General features: G+C 41.1%; 1 protein-coding gene across 2 annotated transcripts in view; it reads right to left on the bottom strand.

The window, feature by feature from the left end:
• MYRFL (myelin regulatory factor like) overlaps nucleotides 1-17,026 on the bottom strand; it is a 224,217-nt gene that overhangs the window by 137,394 nt on the left and 69,797 nt on the right. For both annotated transcript variants that reach the window (XM_088452465.1, XM_088452466.1), the window contains exons 11-13: nucleotides 7,351-7,551; nucleotides 4,554-4,662; nucleotides 744-853 (exon numbers count right to left, since the gene is read on the bottom strand). In XM_088452465.1, the coding sequence (XP_088308591.1) occupies nucleotides 744-853; nucleotides 4,554-4,662; nucleotides 7,351-7,551 (420 nt within the window). The remainder of the gene's footprint in view (nucleotides 1-743; nucleotides 854-4,553; nucleotides 4,663-7,350; nucleotides 7,552-17,026) is intronic.

The following is a 17,026-nucleotide window of genomic DNA, read 5'->3' as shown; positions in this document are numbered from 1 at the left end:
ACATTAATAATGCTTTACCGTTGTACAAATACACATTAATCGTCTTTGTCCTGTTAGGTTTTAGAACATTTGGTCAAACTGGATTGATAGCCCTTTAATTAAAGCCTTCTTCACATGGTAAGGATGGTGTACCCCAATAACTGTGGATATATCTTTGTGCCTCTCCTTCTGTTGTTTCCCTCCTATTCTTCCTGACTAGTTTCTGTCACAACCATTATGCATTTTTTATTATCAATAATATTTTATAAAGGCATATATATATTATTGTCTGTAGCCATTTGGTAAGATATAGAATCAGCAAATAATTATTATTATATTGTATACGGCTGATTTTAGGTACATGAGTACTGGCTTTAAGTTGTAAATCTATAATATTTATTTTTAAATAATTGTTATAGAATAATATAACAATGATCCACTTCTGCCTGTTAAAGTTTATAAGTGGAAAAAATGGGAGTGTCCTGAGAAAACCTGAAAACAATGTAGCCCGAAGGACGAGAAGCAAAATTAGTATAGATTTAAAAAGAGAGTGTGCAGGATAAATTGGGGGCAGCCTAAGAAAAAGGACTGCATGGAGAAACATGGAGAAACTGAGCTTACTGTATCACAGAAAGTAAGTAGGGATGAGAAAATGTGAGCAACAAAGTCTTGCTACACACTTGGTTTTGATTTGTACTAGATAATTATAGATATTTAGTTAGTTTAGATGCTGTAGAAGAAAGTAGTAAAAGGTACAAATTTACCTTATCTACCATGAGAAAGTTTTCAATTGTATCTCCATTTTCACATGTAACAATTCCAGTGTCTTTAACAGCCCGTGGTAAAACATGCTTCACCTCTTGAGCAATTATGCCTGCAAGACAGACCCATTTTTAGATCAGACATTAATGTTGCATTTAGCGGTTATCTGGTTCCTATCTATTTTATTTGGATGTATTAGAGAACAGAAAATATCTAAATAGAAAGTAAATGGTAATGGAAATAATATGGACATAGCATTCCTAGTGTTGGAGTACCGTTTGGGTACATCTCCTGCATGGCATTCTGCACTGGGATTTTACCTGGCTTGTGATTATTACTGTACGAAGGTACTTCTTTGGCTAGGCAGGAGACAGCCCTGTATTTATTTCCTGCTTCCCCTCGAATTAAACTTTTATCATAGCATTTAGTTATATGACCTTAACGGTCACCCAGAGACCCCCCAAATACAGGAGGCCCCCACAAATGGCTACAAGACCGGCAAGGGGAGCACTATGGCATGATGTGACCTGGCATTTCAGCATGGCATAACGTGTACTGGAGGCACTACAGTATGTTTAACACAGTTGTGGTGGGAGTATTACACCAGCGCCGTGATGATGCTCAATGCAACCTTGACCGGAACAAAAGAACAGTTATGGCTGCAGAGGACAACTCCCTACATTACTCTATTTAGTATTCAGCACGCAAATTCTTCTGTGTGTTTTTGTAACCTGAATTAGTAATGTTTTTCCCAAATTCTAGTCTCCCTTTACCTTGATTTCACTCAGAATTTCAGGGGATTCATACAGGGCCATAACTAAGGGTGTGCGAACAGTGCCGTCGTACAGCACCCTGTGGGCGGCACCGCCGTTCACCCACAGCCCCTGCATCTGGCTAGCAGGGTGCCTGAAACGGCACTCTGCAATCAGATCCGCTGCTGAAGTGCTGCCCGAAGCATCCCTGGGATGTTCTAGACATGCACACTGCTGCTAATAAAGATTAAGGCCCTGATTCAGAGCCGCTCGCAAGCGGCCCGATGTTTAGGCACTGCTCATGCACCACATACGGTGTGCACGAGCCCAGCTGAGTGACTGAAGTTTAGTCACTACAGGGCTCGCAACAAGACAGCGCGGCTGTCGATGGTGAGTGACAGCCCGCCCCATTTTGTGGGCGGGTGGGGGGGGTGGCTGGACAAATGCAGGCGTTCCCTTAGGACGTCTTACTGACATCATTACTGATGTCAGTAGTGGACTTCCTGCTCTATAAGAGCAGGAAGTCCACTCAGCCTTGCGGCAGCCTAGACCCTACCGTAGGGTCTCATCGAAATGTCGATAGTCGCGATTATCGCGATGGTCTCCTGGCTGCTCGCACAAGCTGTGGGTGGTCTCCCACAGCTTTGCAAGCAGCCGGAGAACAAAAAAAAAATGCACACAATCCCAGCGTGCGGGCATCGGCAGCGAGCAGCTCTGAATCAGGGCCTAAATGTGTAGGATTTCAAAGTAGGGGGTCTATTTACTAAGCAGTGTTAGGAGACAGAGTGAAAAGTGATAAGAAAGTGATAAGGTGCCAGCCAATCAGCTCCCAACTGTCATTTTTCAAACACAGCCTGTGAGATGACAGTTGGGAGCTGATTGGCAGGCACCTTATCACTTTTCACTCTGTCTCCTAACGCTGCTTAGTAAATAGACCCCTAGATGCGCTAAAAGCAGCCTAAAGGACCTCTTGGGTCTTAAATGGAATCACCTTGTCCATACAAATGCACACATGAAAAATAAATGAACCAAAGTACACAGATAGGCGCTTAAACAGGTGTATAATTATTGAATCAGATCATAAAACGTCCAATGTATTAGGAGTTCTCCACACACTTCTTTCTTTAATGGGATCTTCTTTGTGATTCACAGTCGTTTCCCTCCGTATAATTTGTGCATAAAACAGAGAAAACATAAGATGTCATTGATGTGTAGCACACTCAACAATATGGTGAAAAGAAAAAAGGAGATTCACACACTAATAGGGGTATTCAATATGGAGCAAAAACTCAGTTTCTGCGATGTTTTCGCTCGGATGACGTCATTTTCGCCGCTTTTACTTTTACACCGTATTCAATTTGAAAACTTTTCGCCGGTGCAAAAAGTATATTGCATTCGACCCTGCGAAAAAGTATCGCCAAGGAATGAGTCGCGAAAAAAAGTGCAGAATTGGGGTTTTGGGGTGCAACATTTCGGAAACCACCCTGCAACCTTCAGACAGTCCCCCAAAAGTAAACTGTGTCAAAAAAAAAAAAAAAAATACCTCAGAAGACCCCAAAAAAAGCACTTTAATTTTGGGGTCGAAAAAAAAAAATTGGGGGGTACAAAGTTATAAACTAGCGAACTACAATCTAGGGGGGTCCCCAAGTATGCCCCAGGTGCTTTTTTCATTTCAGGTGTTTGCAGCAGGTGGATTTTTCACGTTTTTTAAAACTTCACTTTAGCAACTTTTAAATATGCTCACCCCCATTTTCAAGTACCCAAAATTTGCTGGGACTACTTATTTTCTGCAAAAAAAACTTCTAAATACTCTTCTTCACCACCTTCCCAAATCCCCAAAATAGCAGCTATCGAGCCCGTTTAAAGAGCCCCAAAACCTTCAGCAGGGCTAATTGGGGGTATCCAGAGTGATCCCCCATGTCAGAGCATCTTTTTGGGGGTGTTAGGGTGATTTCCCCAAAAATCTGCGAAGTTTTCGGCGGGTGCCGTTTTCGATGATTTCAAATTGAATACGGGTATAAGCGGGGGTGCGCGCGACACTTTTTCGCCGACAAAAGCTCCGATGTGCGGCGAAAGCTTCGACACGCATAGAAGGCGAAGTTTAAGTTTAAAATTGAATACCCCTATAAGTGTCTGTAGAGGGCATAGAGCGTACCCAACTCACAAAGAAAACACTGTGTAGGCTCCCATAAAGGTATCATTTTAGATCGGAAATGCTTCACCCAATGTGTGTCAAGAGAAAGGAGGTACTGCGTACCATTAACTCACTCCAAAGTGGATGATTAAAGTTAGCTAATGGTCTCTTTAGAATGGCGTACCCCACTCACACAATCTCTTATGTTATGCTTACACATCAAGGTTTCTTTAAGAAAATTCCCTCGGGTATGAGCCCACTTGTGTGTATCCAGAAAAACTTTATACCCCCGGTTATCATCAATCAAAACATTTATTCATATGCAGTCCAAGTTCCCACGAAATTGGTGGCCCCAACAAAAATGGGTTCCAATATAAAATGTACAATAAAAAACACAATAAAAGAATGTTCCATACAGCAATCAAAAAAAGGAAAAACTGGCATAAAAACAAATCAGTTTCTGGAAATACCTGGAGTATAAAGTTTTTCTGGAAACACACAAGTTAATGAGTTAATGATATGCATTTTTGGTGTGCATGTTTTATGCACAAATTATACGGAGGTAAATGACTGTGAATCACAAAGAAGATCCCATTAAAGAAAGAAGTGTGTGGAGAACTCCTAATACAAGGGAGGTTTTATGATCTGATTCAATAAGTATACACCTATTCCTGCACACTGCAGCTCTTACAGCCCCACAGAGCATCCTGAGAATGCTACGGGTAGTGCTGTAATTCCTGGCACACCGTCCCTTCCGCATATGTCATGAGCTCAGGGGACGTGGCTGTAACAGAGCGCAGAAAAGCCCTGTTACAAGTAGGCTCTGCTGGTTAAATTGTGAGGTAGACATTGCACAGAAGCAGATCTGAATATGAATGCTGGCTTTAAAATAAGAAATCTTAGTCTGTGGAAAAGGAAACAGTTACCTGTTTCATGAGCACAATCTATTCCCATGGCTGTTGCAAATTCAGGTTTATAGTCATACTCTACCAGTCTCATCTTAGCTATTCTTCTCAGCTGCTCCATTGGGTCTACCTGAATAATAATATAAATATGAAAAATCAACCCAAATGTCAAATGGTCACTCCTCTCTACACAACTACATTTAAAAATAGAAAGAACAAATATAAGGCTTTCAAATTACAATACACAAGACGTAAATTAAATGTAATTTGTTATATGACATCTAGATCATAATAATCATAAAAGTAGAATCTCAGAGGATGTGTTAGGTAGGGAATATTTACACATTGCCCCCAAAATATTATGTTTCTGTAAACTGCAAAAAAGAAATGTTTTACATTAATTTGGTGCCAGTTAGTAATGCGTTATATGGTGCACATAAATAAATAGCTTCTTTTGTTGGAAATATAATCCAATAGATTAGGTAAAATAGCTACAATATAATATAATTCAACATAAACTATTGAGACAAGGTGCACTTTTAGGAAACACATACATACATACATACATATATATATATATATATATATATATATATATATATACACACACACACAGTATATACACACACACACACACAATACTGTGCAACATGATGCAAAATGATCTAACAGAAGAGAAATCTAAATCAAATCAATATTTGGTGTGACCACCCTTTCCCTTCAAAACAGCATCAATTCTGCTAGGTACACTTGCACAAAGTCAGGGATTTTGTAGGATTATAGTCAGTTGTATGATTGATCAATCATACCAAATAGGCGATAATGATCATCATTTTCATATGTAGGTTAAAACACAGTCATTAACTGAAACAGAAACAGCTGTGTAGGAGGCCTAAAACTGGGAGAGAAATAGCCAAACTGTGCTACAAAGGTGAGGTTGTGGAAGACAGTTTTAGGTCACGTCATACACCATGGCAAGACTGAGCACAGCAACAAGACACAAAGTAGTTATACTGCATCAGCAAGGTCTCTCCCAGGCAAAGATTTCAAAGCAGACTGGGGTTTCAAGATGTGCTGTTCAAGCTCTTTTGAAGAAGCACAAAGAAACGGGCAATGTTGAGGACCATAGACGCAGTGGTCAGCCAAGGAAACTTAGTTGCTCAGATGAAAGACACATCATACTTCCCTTCGAAATCGGAAGATGTCCAGCATTGATATCAGCTCAGAAATCAGTGGGACCCGGGTACACTCATCTACTGTTCGGAGAAGTCTGGCCAGAAGTTATCTTCATTGAAAAATTGCGTCCAAAAAGCCATACCTTCTCAAATATGCATGAAAATATAGGAAGTGGGGTGCAGAAAAATGGCAGCAGGTGCTCTGGACTGATGAGTCAAAATTGGAATTATTTGGGTGTAACAGAAGGCAGTTTGTTTGCTGAAGGGCTGGAGAGCGGTACAATAATGAGTGTCTGCAGGCAACAGTGAAGCATGGTGGAGGTTCCTTGCAAGTTTGGGGCTGCATTTCAGCAAATGGAGTTTGGGATTTGGTCAGGATTAATGGTGTCCTCAATGCTGAGAAATACAGGCAGGTACTTATCCACCATGCAATACCATCAGGGAGGCGTCTAATTGGCTCCAAATTTATTCTGCAACAGGACAACGACCCCAAACATACAGCTAGAACTATCTTCAGCATAAAGAAGTACAAGGAGTCCTGGAAGTGATGATATGGCCCCAGGGCTGGCTCCAGGGCTAACAGCGCCCTGTGCCGGCCGTGTGCTCTGCGCTCATTAGTGGGGCTCAATTGGGGGTGTGGCCTAATTACCATAGGCCATGCCTCCTTGTGATGTTATTTGAGGGGCGTGCCCGCATGGTACACCTTCAAATAACGTCAGGCTGGGGGGAGCCTCACTAGCTGGGCTTCCCCCAGCCCTCTCACGGCACTGAATGAATTCCATGCGCATGTGCGCAGAATCCATTCAGACTCCGGGGTCCCGGCACCGCCGCACAGCTGCGGCGGTGGGGGTCCTCAACCCCCCAATTTGACCACCCGCGGGCCACTTTGGCCCACGGGTGCAACAGCGGGACATTGCTGTCCCGGTGAAATTGGGATGCTGGGGAAGGGTGCGCCCTCTATGGGTGGCGCCCCTGTTCGACCGCTCAGGTCGAACACCCCTAGAGCCAGCCCTGTATTGTCCCCACAGAGCCCTGATCTGAACATCATCGAGTCTGTCTAGGATTACATGAAGAGACAGAAGGATTTCAGCAAGCCTACATCCACAATACATCTGTGGTTAGTTCTCCAAGATGTTTGAAACAACCTCCCTACTGATTTCCTTCAAAAACTCTGTGCAGGTGTACCTAGAAGAATTGATGCTGTTTTGAAGGCAAAGGGTGGTCACACCAAATATTGATTTTGATTTAGATTTCTCTTCTTGCATTATGTTAATTGATAAAGATAAATTATTACAGCAGTATTTTTTCCACACCTGCCTAAAACATTTGCACAGTATATATATATATATATATATATATATATATATATATTCATATTCAGCGATGTGGCACTCAGAACTATAAAAACGGTACTGCAACCTGTTGGTCAACATTCAGTGTATATAAAACATTATTATCAGGACAATGATAGTGTTTTAAATACACTGAAACGTTTGCCAACAATCTGCAGTAGGTTGTTTTTTTTTCAATTGTTCTAAAATTCAGTTCACTGTTCTGAAGAAGCCACATCTTATATGTCACTTGAATTACAGTCATATTCAGTAATGTACAACAGAGTGGCACAGCTATTTCTTGAGGCTCACCTCCTGAATGTTCTTCTTTGCTCTTCTGTCAGACGGATGCATCACTGTCCCCATCACTTTCATATTACCACAGACAACCAGCGCTTCATCCGGCGTGTCAGTGTTAATTCCTACACGACCATGAGACACCACAGTCTCTGGGATATGTCCTCGTTGCCATAGGGCATCATTATCATTCTCAAACTGCCCAGGGTTTGATGCCTAAGATACACAGCACAACAATTTATAAATTGCTCCACATGTTTGTTTTTAATTGCATATGTACAATAAGGGCCGTTAAGACATTGAAGGGGCCGATCCAATAGGATTGGGCCTGGTTAATCAGTACTCGCTCCACACCCCCACCCCACAGCACCCCTATGTACCGTGGTGTACTATATTAACCAATGCATTACCAAGCAAGTCCCTTATTGCTTTAATTGCCTCATAAAGCAATAAGAGGCTACAGTCTTTATTATATCTAAAAATAATTATTATTGTTATTACAGCTAATTATTAAACTGACTCAACAGAGCTGCTAATTTGCAATATATACAGGTGTATTTTGTGGTCATGTAAATTTGGTGTCATATTTGTAATAGTGGTATGGTTATAAATTAAAATTGAGGTCTACAGATTTTACTATTTCAGTTAGAAATACATTTGGATTTCCTATTTTACAAAGCGCAGAATACTGTACCTACTGTACTAGCATAGACAGAGTACTCCAAGCCCCTCAGACAGCAGATATGGCAGTGTGCGCTTGTGGCTCATGTCACTCAATGTGAATGACCATATATTCTCTGTAAAGCACTACGGAATATGTGCTATATAAATAATTGTTAATAAATAATAATAATAATAATAATAATAATAATACAAAATAATAATAAATGTCTTTCTCAAAGCATTGTCATACTGGCAATTTCTTATTTGTGGTTCTCCACAGCAGAAAATTACTACTCTAAATATTAAGAGTGTTTCTGGCAATTTTGATATACAGAGAGAAAACAGCTAGAAATCAGTAAAGCATCCTGAGACCATTCATGTGTGGGGTTGCTTCTCAGCCAAGGGAGTGGGATCACTCACAATTTTGCCTAAGAACACAGCCATGAATAAAGAATGGTACCAAAATATCCTCCAAGTGCAACTTTTCCCATCCATCCAAGAACAGTTTGGTGAAGAACAATGCCTTTTCCAGCATGATGGAGCACCTTGCCATAAGGCAAAAGTGATAACTAAGTGGCTTGGGAAACAAAACATCGAAATTTTGAGTCCATTGCCAGGAAACTCCCCAGACCTTAATCCCATTGAGAAATTGTGGTCAATCCTCAAGAGGCAGGTGGACAAACAAAACCCCACAAATTCTGACAAACTCCAAGCATTGTTTAGCAAGAATGGGCGGCCATCAGTCAGTATGTGGCCCAGAAGTTGATTGACAGCATGCCAGGTCGAATTGCAGAGGTCTTGAAAAAGAAGGGTCAACACTGCAAATATTGACTCTTTGCATAAACTTAATGTAATTGTCAATAAAAGCCTTTGACACTTATGAAATGCTTGTAATATTACTTCAGTATACCATAGTAACATCTGACAAAAAGGTTTAAAAACACTGAAGCAGCAAACTTTGTGATAACCAATATGTGTCATTCTCAAAACTTTTGGCCCTGGCTGTACATGCTAGACTGGTAAACACATAACATAGTATTGCATTAATTTAACTCCAGTATTGGTTCAAGAAAATGATCTCCTCTCCTGTCCAGGAGGAAGAAAATCGGGGGATCAGGTAAATTCATCTTAAGTGGGGAAAACAATAATGTAGTATTTTGTAAAGACGCCCCTTTGCCGTTCGCATCACACGTCATCTCCGGTATTTATTTGATTAATCGGGTACATCGAAAGGTATCTGTACTGCTCGCAGTGCTTGTGGTAGGTTTTTCTTACCGTTATCACTGCGAGCAGTTCAGGCTACAAGACAACCAAGTGATGTGGTCGATGACGCTCCTTTACTAATTATGCACTCCCATTAAACGCCCTTTTGACCGTTAGGCACGCCTGCGTTCGGATCTCCACTCCCCCGTTTTCAAGCACCTTCCCCTGTTACTACCCACAAACGGTACATTCTGTCAATTAAATTAGCAGCCCCTCGCTGTTTTGCGAGCGCACGATTTCCGACCGCAATGACTGGTTTGTGCATGCGCATTATGACCCATACGCATGCGCAGTTGTGCGAACATCGCTCAGAGCAAACGCGCGGCCGCTTACGAGCAGCTCTGATTCAGGCCCTTACTCCCCTGCTAGAAAGAGCTCAGTGCTGGTTATGGATAATACAGGGGACCCTTACTCTTTTTGTCCTCTGTATTTCCAAAACCAGGACCAGCTCAGCGCTGGTTGTGCTAAATACAGGGGACCCCTACATCTTTTGTCCCCTGTATTTTGACAACCAGCACTGGCTCTAAAAAGCTGGTGCCAGTTGTGCTAAATACAGGGGGACCCATACTTTATTTGTCCCCTGTACTTTCACAACCAGGACCGGCTGTGAAAAGTCCAGGTCTGGTTGTGCTTTGGGGGGGGGGGGGGGTGGAGGAAGCACGTAAATTTTTAATTATTTTACTCTGCTTATTTATTTTTTTTTAAACACAGATGTATGGACAGAGGGCCTGATTCAGAGAGGCCGCTTGTTCATAGTCAGTCGATGTTGTCCAACTACTCATGCGTCGGTGTAACAGTGCGCATGTGCGTACGTCTGATTGCGGTCATTTTTCAGTCGATCGTAGACACAGCGAACAGGAAGTGACATGTCAAATGTGATTGACAGAATTGTCCATTTTGGGGTGGTGACGGGGGTGGAGACGGAAAAACGCAGGCGTGTCGAGGCGTTTTTTGGGCGTACATAAATTATCTTATGCGAGCGCCAAATGTGAACGGAACAAGTGATACGTCACTGTCTCATCCAATTTCCATTAAGGCTGCTCGCTCAGCTTGTGGTCTGGTATAGTGTACCACAATGACGATGGTCTCTTCGTACTTCCCTGGGCTCATCGATGGTGTAGCGATTTATCAATTGAGGCCACAAAAACAATCATCTTTTAAATGCAAAACTGCTTGTAAGGTGTTTAGCAAATAGACCTTTTTTAGTAGCTAAAAACCGAACGCAGGTGAAATACTCAGCTGCTAATTTCTGGGTCATACAATCAATTAGCTAACAAATTGTTTTTGGGGGGGGCCTTTAAAATATTTGTAAGTGTTTCTTTTTTAGGGAAACAATATTGTACGCATTTGGTTTTTTTCTTAATTTTTTGGGGGGCAAGAAACCAATTGTCCTTTTGTTTTTTGCTAAGTGTTAATTAAAACTCATAAATTGTTTTTAACCCTTGTTTTTTTTCTAAAAATTAAATGTTTCTATTTCCATTGTATTGTTTCTAAGTTTGTTTGAGGGATTACCTTTTATCCCGTTTTTGAATAAATCAACAATAGAATTTTGCAGATTTTTATCATAATTTTATTAAATGATTGTGTCCTTTTTTTTCCATAAACATATTTTTTATGAGGTAAAAAATTGTAAAAATGATTTGGGCCACACACACACAAAATAAGTGGCATTTGAACTTAAAAAAAAAAAAAAACAATTCACAAGAAAGGAGAGGGAGGTTGTTGTTATGAAGGAATATGGGGCAAACACAGAGATGGATTGTGGGGTAATTAGCCAGTGCTGTCATCGCCTTTTAGGCCATTTGGCCAGGGGTTGGTGGAAGCCGGAACGGGCCCGGGAGCTCCTGCGGCTGGCCTGGCCAGAGGCAGATGATGTGGCCTCTGGACTAGGCATAGGGCTAGGCACATTTGGAGGGATGGCTGTTGTTGTGCCAGAGGTGGAGGGTCCTGATGTTCCGGCAGGGAGGGAGGCCGGCTCCAACATGTGCTGGCGAACGAGCTGCTCCAGGGCATTTGCAATTCTCTCGTTTGCCCCAGTATTTTCCGCCAGGGCATTTGCAATTCTCACGTTGGCCGCAGTATTTTCCTCCAGGGCGTCCGCCACCTGTAGCAGATTGGCGTCCATCCTCAGCAGAATCTCGGTGTGCTGATCCGTTTTAACATTGAGATCAGTGAGGAGGGCCATTGCCTGCTAGGGGGAATGCCCTGGACTGTCTGCCACAGGGTCCCCAGCCGCATCTACTGCTTCCTCCCCTGCAGAGCCAGAAGAAATTCTGCGGCCAAAGCTCACCTCTGGAGCAGACTCATCCGCCTGTGTCTCTGTGAGAAAAAAGAGAAAAGAGTAAAATTAAAATCGAGATATTTTACAAAACACATTTCTGAGTTGTTAACATTACAACATTTACCTGGGGCAACATGAGGAGCCGCAAAGTCTGGCATGTCGGTATCCATTTTCGACACGCCAAACACCTCCTCATCCTGCACACACCCCTGGGCCAGCTCCTCCAAATCCGTGAGCTCAAGTGACACAGGAATGGGACACCCACCTGTTCCCCCTGCATGCCTAGCCCTATCAGACAGTTTTTGTTTAAGCCGATATTTGAAGTCACTCCATCTGTTGCTTAAAAAGTTGGCATTATTACTGCAGTATTTGGACCTGTAAACACTTTTTAGTCAAATGTAGTTTTTACGTACCGGCGTTTGACCTCCCGGGTTGAACGTTCAAACTCACCCACCCCATTGACAGCACTGGCTATGTCGTCCCACAGTTTCCATCTCTGGGTTGCACCCATATTCCTTGGTGCCTGTGCCAGGTTGTCGTTGCACATTTGCACCAAAACCTCCATCTCCTTCCTTGTGAATTGTGGCTGCCTTTTTTTTGGGCCCTAGTTTGCCTACTAGGCCCAGTAGCCTCTTCCATGGCATCCTCCACACCTTTTTTTTAAATGGTTTAAAAAAATTTAAAGTTAAATGTTTCAAAATGTAATGTTAAACATAAGCATTTTCACATAATTAAAAAAATAATTACATGGCGCCTCTTGGCTAGTACTTTGCTGCTCTGTACTCATTGTCTTTTCTCAATGTAGCAGACCGATTTTGGCCTTCAGTGACGTTTTTATACATGCGTCAGCATTATTCGGCCGCATCATTCCTTGTGCGCTCCTATTGTCCGTCCTTAATTTAAGCGGGAAAATAAAGACTATTTATGGCTTGGTGTGACTCCATTCTAGGTGGCATTTTTGGATTGTTGGAGGTTTTTCGGTGTAGTGGTTGGTTCTTTGTTTGTTGGTTCGTGAAGGAGTAGTTGGTATTTTTTTGAAGGAGCGTTTTTTTATTACTTTCTTTGTTTACGTTAGCATTTTTGCGTTTCATTTTGCTTTTTTTATTTTTATTTTTGAGTAAGTATTTCAATAATTCCCATAAATATTTATTATTAAATTGTTTTCAAATTTTTTATTTATTTTTTTTAACAGTTATTTTGGCTGTGACCAAGTGACCTTTTCTAACTTCTAACTTTGTGATATTTGTCTGTTTTTGGTAAGTGTTTTTGGTTTTATTAATTAACAAATTAGATGTGTTGGTCTTAGCATATGTTTCGCTAAGTAATGTGTGCTTCTTCTGTGTAAAATCTTAACTCTAAATGTAGCGTACTATTTTGTGAACTAATGTGTGCTTCTTCTGTGTAAAATCATGTCTTAACTCTAAATGTAGCGTACTATTTTGCGAACTAATGTGTGCTTCTTCTGTGTAAAATCATGTCTTAACTCTAAATGTAGCGTACTATTTTGCAAACTAATGTGTGCTCCCTTCTCTAAATTTTCGACAACTATATTTGGCTTAATTCCTAGTTTATTAAATTAATCATAAAAATATTTTCTACTTTTGAAATGTAGGTGGATTTTCACATGACACAACCCAGGCCTGTAAGAATCTTTGGTTTTCTTTGAAAAGATAAGTATATTTTTCTTAACACATTTGTCTAAAACAATAACTACCTGGCTTAACATTTCAGGTTGATGTTGGTCGTATTATATTGGCCATTTTCCAGGATCCGACCAACCTCAACTTTGTCCCAGGCATAGGCCTCGTAGGCGTGCAAGTCCCCAGATCTATAGAACATGTGTCACCCTTTTTGGAATGCCAAATGATGAGGTGTTAAGGTGCTACCGTCTTCCGCCACAAATCATCATAGACACTCTCTCATTAATAGAGAGTGATCTTGAACGGCAAATTGACAGTCCTACAGCAATACCACCACTTACGCAATTAATGTCGGTGTTACATTTTTGTGCCTCAGGATCTTTCAAACCACCGTGGGAATAGTGGCAGGAATCTCCCAATCCTCCTTTTCAAGGATCCTGAGGGCAGTGATGGATGCACTTTTTAAACACCTCCATCATTTTATTAAAATGCCATTGGATATGGGTTCCCTTAATGTGGTGAAGGCTAATTTTTACCAAATTGCTGGCTTCCCACACATCATAGGGGTCGTGGATGGCACTCACATACCACTTCAGCCTCCAGCAAGTCTGGAGGAAATATTTAGGAACTGCAAGCACTTTAATTCGATGAATGTAATGGTGGTATGTGATGCCTCCCTCCAGATCCTGTCCCTGAATGCCAAATTCCCTGGCAGTGGACATGATTCCTTCATCATCCGGCAATCAGGGATTTGGCACAAATTAAACAACCTACAAGCTGGTGATGCATGGCTTCTGGGTAAGTTGACACCTTCTGTTGAAACCAATGCAAAGCTTGGTACACAATGGTCCTGATGTTGTTTTTTATATTTTCACAGGAGACAGTGGTTACCCTTGCACGCCCTGTCTGCTCACTCCTTATTTGGTTCCCACACCAGGGCCACAAAGTCAGTATAATTCCGCACTTACAGCCACCAGGCAGGTGGTGGAGTGCTGTATCGGCCTTTTAAAAGGCCGATTCAGATGCCTCCACCGCTCTGGTGGCGACCTCATGTATTTGCCGGCTATGGTTTCGAAAATTGTGTTGGGGTGTGGGATATTTCACAACATCCCCATAAGGAGTGGTGTCCCAATGCAGCCAGAGGATGCCTTGCCTGAGGACGGCCCCCCAGAGGTTGGTCGGAGGTCAGTATGTGGGGGGGCCAAACGTGATGAAGTTGTTGCATGATTTTTTAGGTAATTATTTCCGCAAATTAATTTAATTGACACAATGTAGACATGTAATATTTTAATGTACACTTTTAACTTTTTTTTTGTTTTGTTTTTGTTTTATTCCCTAAAATGACCATAAAAATCCATGCATACTACCTGATCAACACAAATGACTTTATGTGGACACATTGGATATAACTTTGGGAACAATGATTTCTTATCCTCATTTGTGGATTCTTGTTGGCATGCTACTTCTTCAAACAGTTCCTGATTATTATTTTTTTGGGTGGATTTTGGTGTTGTTTGGACTTTTGTGTGTGTTTTCAATGTGTGAATTTATTGTGTCAATTCACTTGGTGTTTATTATTTGTGTGCTTTAAATTTATTTTTTACGTTAACCAACCATTTCCTTCGTAAATTACAACCAAGTGTAACCTGTTCAAAAAAATGCAAACTTGCTTAATGCCTAATACTGTAATTTCTTAATTTGTAAACTTTTTGTACCCTGCTTTGTTGCTAAAACCAAACACCAAAGGTATTATGGTGAATCAGTATGTTTTCAATTCTAGGCCTAAGCAGGTAGCTTTAATTTTTACATTACCCCCCCCAAAAAAATAATCGATTTTTGAGGTTAATTCTACAAACCTATTGGTATTGTTATGTGTTTAATGTGCAAGCTTACATACTTACTTGAGCTTTCTACAAACAAATTTACATTACTTAAAAACTCAGGGACAAATAGTAGACTTATGATTTACAGACAAGAATGAGACTTACATAATTCAAAATAAACTTTATTTTTGGGATAATTATTTTTGTGCAAGTAAAAAACTTAGTGGCGCAGGATCGCCAAAAGGTGGTCCAATGCCACCAGCATGGCAATTACATGTCCCCGGAGATCCAGCAATATGCCAGCAATTGCCTCGTTACGCCTCTGGTCCTCTGTGGGTTAAAAAAATGTGCGGATTACTAAAATGACACCTTCATTTAGATTTTAAAAACCAACAAAAAATTCAGACTATCCAAAAAAAAACATCAGTTACCAAAACATGTCCAAAACAAAAGGAATGCAAAACGAAAAGATTTAAAACAAATAAGGGCCCAAAATGAAGAAATAAAAACAAAAAAAAAAATGTAAAACTAAGCAAAACTACGACATTTGTTGGTACCGTAAACAAGAAAGAAACAAGTGTGAGTGTTTGGACATGTGTCATATGTGTAAGGGGAAAACATCCTTGACATTGTTTCCCAAAGATATATATAAAAAACATTTGAACTACTTTACTATTTTGAACTGCACAGGCAAAAGGACAACATCAACCAAAAAAAAAACAAAACATAGTTTAAAATGTAATCATACCGGGCACACTGCTGACTGGGCCTGGAGCCCCGAATTCCTCCTCTTCTGAGGTGGGCTAGTGGCTCATGGAAGGAGGAGGGGTAATGTGGGATGAAGTGGAGGGTGAGGAAAAGAGAGGAGGGGTTTGAGGGGAGGGGGAAGTTGGAGGGATGGTAATGTGAGGAGAGGGAGGGGACTGACGGTCGGCAAGGTCTGGGATGGAGGGGGAATTTGGGGAAGAGTGGGCAGAGGATGTTTGGGTGGGAGTGGGGGATAGAGGACGAGCCACACGTCGGCGATGTCTGAGTCTCCGTTCTGCCCCTAAATGATGGTGGAAATCATTTTTAATTACAAATTACCTTTTTTTAAAAATTTTTTTATCCAAAAATAAAAAAACAACAACAGGGATATACTGTAAACATGCACACGCAGGTATGTCCAAAATAAACCAACAGGGATATACTGTAAACATGCACACACAGGTATGTCCAACATAAACCAACAGGGATATACTGTAAACATGCACACGCAGGTATGTCCAAAATAAACCAACAGGGACATACTGTAAACATGCACACGCAGGTATGAGCAAAAAAAAACCAGAAACTTAAAAACATACACAGAAAGACTTACTTTGGGCAATCCGGAGATGCAAAAGGGCCAGCAGGCGTGGTGATCTGCGCCGCAGATCCGACCACCTGCGTTCTAACTGGCCTATATTTCGGCGATAGCCGAGGGAACGCAGGCGGCGGCGCACCTCCGCGTAGGCCCTCCGCTTGCGGAGGTTGGTGATGGGGGGCGGATGGTCCGTTATTCGCTGGTCCATCACCTCAGTGAGGACCAGTAGCTCACGCCTACAAAAAGCGGTGGCTCTCATGATGGCAATGATTTTTTTACACAAAACAGTTTTAATAAAGGTCCTAGAAAAAATTTGATTGGCTAATGTACTTTGTAAATTAACAGGAACAATTCTATTGGTTATTGTATGAGTCATGTGACCTACACCCTCACAAATATAATGTGAGTTATGATAGGCTTGATGCAGTGACATGCGTAAGCTAATTTAAATATAAAAATTAAAGTAGTAAAATCTGCCTATAAAAAAAAAACGCAAAACAATAGTAGCATTCAAACAAACTTTTAATTTAGAAAAACCATCCCCTTGGTCAAACTGTACGTATTCTGCGGAACAAATGACACACACTAACAAGAATAAAGTTTATTGACATTGAAAAAAAAAAACAGGATTGCAAACATGTGAATAACAATTAAGGTAATTAAAATAGTGATTGCC

The sequence above is a fragment of the Taudactylus pleione genome, unplaced genomic scaffold (assembly GCF_031769625.1).
Source record: "Taudactylus pleione unplaced genomic scaffold, aTauple2 ptg000038l, whole genome shotgun sequence".
Taxonomy (NCBI): domain Eukaryota; kingdom Metazoa; phylum Chordata; class Amphibia; order Anura; family Myobatrachidae; genus Taudactylus; species Taudactylus pleione.
This window is presented reverse-complemented; position numbering and strand designations above follow the sequence as displayed.